At 41.2% G+C, this 4,728-nt stretch overlaps 1 protein-coding gene across 1 annotated transcript; it reads left to right on the forward strand.

The window, feature by feature from the left end:
• Positions 1 to 377: 377 nt before the first annotated feature.
• On the forward strand, positions 378 to 2,159 carry LOC109403788 (tubulin alpha-8 chain). Its single transcript, XM_019676686.3, has 2 exons — positions 378 to 573; positions 689 to 2,159. Exons 1-2 carry the CDS (start codon positions 571 to 573, stop codon positions 2,030 to 2,032), a joined length of 1,347 nt encoding a protein of 448 aa, XP_019532231.2. The 5' UTR covers positions 378 to 570; the 3' UTR covers positions 2,033 to 2,159.
• The last annotated feature ends 2,569 nt before the right edge of the window (positions 2,160 to 4,728 follow it).

Below are 4,728 nucleotides of genomic sequence, written 5' to 3' on the forward strand. Positions count from 1 at the left end.
ACAACCCTTTCGGGCTATCATCTTGATCATACACGGAATGATACAATCATTCACCCAATCGCCTGTGTATAATACATTTTTATTAGGGCAGTAATCAACCAATTCACTTTCCAGCACAAACCGACATTTGGTACTCTAGAATTGTGCTTTTGAAAAAAATAGCCTTGGCTTCGTTCTAAAATTCACCTCAAGTTTGATATTATTCGCCTTCCTGATAATATCTAAAACCTATAAGAAATAATGCTAAATAAAATAATAAAAAAAATTCTCGGACCAGTCTATAGAACGATCATTCTTGTGTTGAAGTATTACTACCAACGGTTGAGAAACGAAACTCAATATTTTCCAACTAGAAACAATACAAGATAAGAACAATGGAAGTCCATAACTACAGAAGACTGTCACCTTCTATTGCTCGTGGCAGCCATACCGCGCGTTTATGGAATCATTGAGTGTGCCGTTTTAGATCGTCTTCTGTAATTTAAATCTGTTTAGCTGTTATTCGTACATTTGTTTTAATTGATAGTTATTTCAAATTTTCCGTGCCAAATTGATAAACTACTCTCGAACATGGTATGTACACGTTAGTTTTCAGTATTTTTTTATATTACGATTTTGAATGAATCAGATCGTCCCACTATTCTACCTTACATACACCTATACTACCATAAAAAAACTTCCATTCCAGCGCGAGGTACTTTCGATCAACATCGGCCAGGCGGGATGCCAAATCGGTAATGCATGTTGGCAGCTGTTTACCCTAGAACATGGCATACAGGCGGATGGAACAGTTAGCGAAAAGGTACCGATCGATGAGAATATGGCAGCGTTCTTCCACAATACGGACTCCGGTAGAGTGGTACCTCGTAACATCTTTGTCGACTTGGAGGAGTCTGTCATATCGGAGCTGAAAAATGGCCCTTACAAGTATCTATACCATCCATTGCATATGATCACGGGCAAAGAGGACGCCGCCAACAACTATGCCAGGGGACATTATACGGTTGGAAAGCAGATCATCGAGCAAGTTTGCACGTCTATCCAAAAACAAGCGGAGCAATGCGATGGCCTTCAGGGCTTTTTGGTGTTCCATTCGTTCGGCGGCGGAACTGGCTCAGGGTTTACCTCGCTGTTGATGCAACGATTGGCTTCGGAGTTTGGTAAGAAGTGCAAGCTGGAGTTCGCGGTGTATCCCTCGCCGAGAATTTCGACGGCCGTCGTTGAACCGTACAATACGGTCATTTCTACCAGCACTACCATGGCGAATTCGGATTGCTGCTTCATCATGGACAACGAAGCGATTTACGATATCTGCTCGAAGAATTTGCAGATCGGACGACCGGATTACATCCATTTGAACACGTTGGTGGCCCAGGTCGTGTCCTCGGCCACTGCCTCGCTCCGGTTCAAAGGCACGATGAACGTAGATTTGAACGAGTTCCAGACGAATCTTGTGCCGTATCCAAGGATCCACTATCCCTTGGTGTCGTACGCTCCGTTGCTATCAGCGTCCAAAGCGCAGCACGAGTACTCATCCGTGTCGGAGATCACCAACGCATGCTTCGAGCCGTCCAACATGATGGTGAAATGCGATCCTCGTCACGGAAAGTACATGGCCTGTTGTATGCTGTACCGAGGAGACGTAGTCCCGAAGGATATCAACAGCGCCATCGCGGCCATCAAAAGCAAGCGGCACATCACGTTCGTGGATTGGTGTCCGACCGGGTTCAAGATCGGCATCAACCAGCAGGCACCGAGTGTACTTCCGGGCGGAGACTTGGCCAAACCCAAACGGGCCGTTTGCATGCTTTCCAATAGTACGGCCATGTCCGAGGCTTGGGCGCGGGTTGATCAGCAGTTCGATTTGATGTACCGGAAGCGGGCCTTTGTGCATTGGTACGTTGGAGAGGGTATGGAAGAGGGCGAATTCAGCGAAGCGCGGGAAGACTTGGCAGTTTTGGAGCAGGATTACGAGGAAGTGGCGGGCGATACGCAAGATCCCGACGGAGTGCCTTCGGATTATGAATATTGAATGCGAATCAGTAGTGTTTTCTGTACAAATGTACTGCTTTGTGTATTTGTTCTCTTTAGTAAGCTATGTCTAAATAAACATTTACAATAGAAATTCAATAAAGATTATCATAATTGTCCTGTAATAATGTTTAAACCGTTTTTTTAATACCGTCTTTTGAGCTGTCCTCGATTTTAGTCACGAAAATATCATTGAATTACTAATGAATGACTAGAAGTGAGATAGAGAAGTATGTCAGAAAGGATGGTAAGCTTACGTAAGTGCATATTTCGACAAACTTGATCGATCTAGTATTCGTATTAATAGATAATCTATACAATAAATAAACAGAATGTAAAAAAAGCATGAATTTTATAAAACTTTAATATGTGCATAGATAAGTAAACGATGTAGAGTTGTTTGTAATCCTCTATCGTTTTTACTATAGCTAGTTATGCAAAACTTCGTGCACAAAGCAAAACAGTAGCAACTCTATTTTTTTATGACCTTTGATAAAACTAAACTACACCTACAGAAGATACAGTAACACTCTATTAAATATGTTTATTACATGAAAAAAGTTGACCAGGATTTTACTAAATTTCAGCAGCTGAAACCGAACAATAGGACTAATTTGTGTGCGTTCGAATCTGTACATTTTACGATGAATGTATGGGTATGGATTTCTGATAGATTTTGAACAGGATTTTTGACTTTAGCCTAATGACACATTCCACGCAATTCTACACCATGGTTTTTGGAGTTCATGGAACGACAGTACCGTGCATAGGTTGTCGATTTACGATTTCTCATTTTAATGCTCCCTTGTAAAAAGTACAACACCACCAAAAAACCTCGCTTGCTGTATACAGCGCGAGCGCGATGCAGTTTCAGGACCAAACAGGTGAGCGCCCTGAAAGGTTAAATCTCTCGATATATGCAATGTGTATCTGGAGAATTTTTGGGAAAATTTGAGAAGAAAGCCTTGGATAATCACCAAGAGAAATGCTAGGCCAGTGATCATCAGCCTAAACTGTCTTCACGGGTTAAAATTGAATTTTAAAAACTGCGAGCCGCAAGTGATTGAAGAGTTTAATTTCAACAAACTGCGAGCCGCAGTTTATTTTCAACAATTTGTAGGTTTCAACACAACATCCATTTTTTGAATATGAATGTTGAGCAAGACTTAAAAGGGAACGTTCATAAATTACGTCACGTTTTGAGGGGGAGGGGGGAGTTGAGAAAAGTGTGACGACCCACACAAAAATTTCAAAGGTCTCATACAAATAGTGCGACATAGGAGGAAGGGAGTCCAAGGGGAAATTACTATTTTTAAAGAGTCATGTTCATATTTACAGATTTTGCAGTTCTTTATATTTAAAATGCTGAGTAATTTATCTAAATTCGTAAAAAAATATTCAATAGCGAAGCTGGAACAATGTGACTCACCTTAAGAATATTCTGATCAAATTTCCAAAACCATATTTTAGGTTTCTTTATGACATTTCTGGCAAAATTCCTGGAGCCAATTGCGACAATTTTTCAAAAGGAGTGAAAATAACAGACCACAGCTTTGGAATTTCCTGAAAATTTCATCAAAGCCTTTATGTATTTTAAAAACATGTTGGTATTCTGCATATTTTTTTTTATTTTGAATTTTGTGAATAAATCCTGAATGGTTTCTGGGTAGAATTCTTGGATGAATTTCCGAAGAACTTCCAGGATATATTGTTGTGAAAATCCTGGTAGTATTTTTGTAAGTATTTTTTGGAAAGACAACTGTAGATGTATAGAGTAACTGCCAATACCGTCTACCCCCGTAGGTTTGATTTGGTTTTAATTTGAACTTCTAGTAACCCTGTGGGCGTCGAAAAGCACACTTATGGTAACCTGATTTCCTGTTTTGTTTTAATTCTGCGTTCCGTTTCACCCCGTTCCATGGGAAGAACGACGTTTGAAACATTTTTAGTTTTAACGATTTAGTTTTATCTCCTTTTAAGTGGAAATGTAGATAGGGGTAGTAGGGGCAATACAGTCTACCCGTACAACCACCAAACTATCAATCGTGAACGAGAAGTGGAAGAGTTCAAGTTACCGGAAATCTCCAATTCACCAGTTTAAGTGTCTACTTTTCGTGTGCGGTCTGAAATCAAGCAAAGATGCGGATATCCGGACTTCCTTGCTGTCCAAGATCGAGAGTACCAATCCGGCAAACCCGATGACACTACACTCATTGGCTGAAGATTGCCAGCGGCTTCTGAATCTCAAGAAGGATACTGGAATGATCGAGAAGTCGGTAACAAGTCCAGTGTTTGCGCCATCCAGGAATCCTACGAAAATCAAAACGTCTGGTCAACAACGGCAGCAGAAACTGTCAGATGTCCCGAACACTCCTTGCTGGCGTTGTGGAGAAATGTATGATTCGAAGAATTGCAATGACATCTAACATCAGTGCAAGTCATGCAAGAAAGTCGGACATAAGGAAGGATACGCTACCTGTTTCCAATCAAAGCCGAAGAAAAATCGAGGTATTAAGAATCAATCAGCGATAAGGCACAAAAAATCTATTCCGTCAACCAGGTGAGCGTTACAGCCAGCCAGAAAACTCACTGCAGTGGAGCTCAATGGATACACCGTCAGATTACAGCTGGATAGCGCAGCGGACATCAGTGTCATTTCACAAGAAGTCTACAAGCAAATGGGATGTCCAGCCATCA

The sequence above is a fragment of the Aedes albopictus genome, chromosome 2 (assembly GCF_035046485.1).
Source record: "Aedes albopictus strain Foshan chromosome 2, AalbF5, whole genome shotgun sequence".
NCBI classification, from domain to species: Eukaryota; Metazoa; Arthropoda; class Insecta; order Diptera; family Culicidae; genus Aedes; species Aedes albopictus.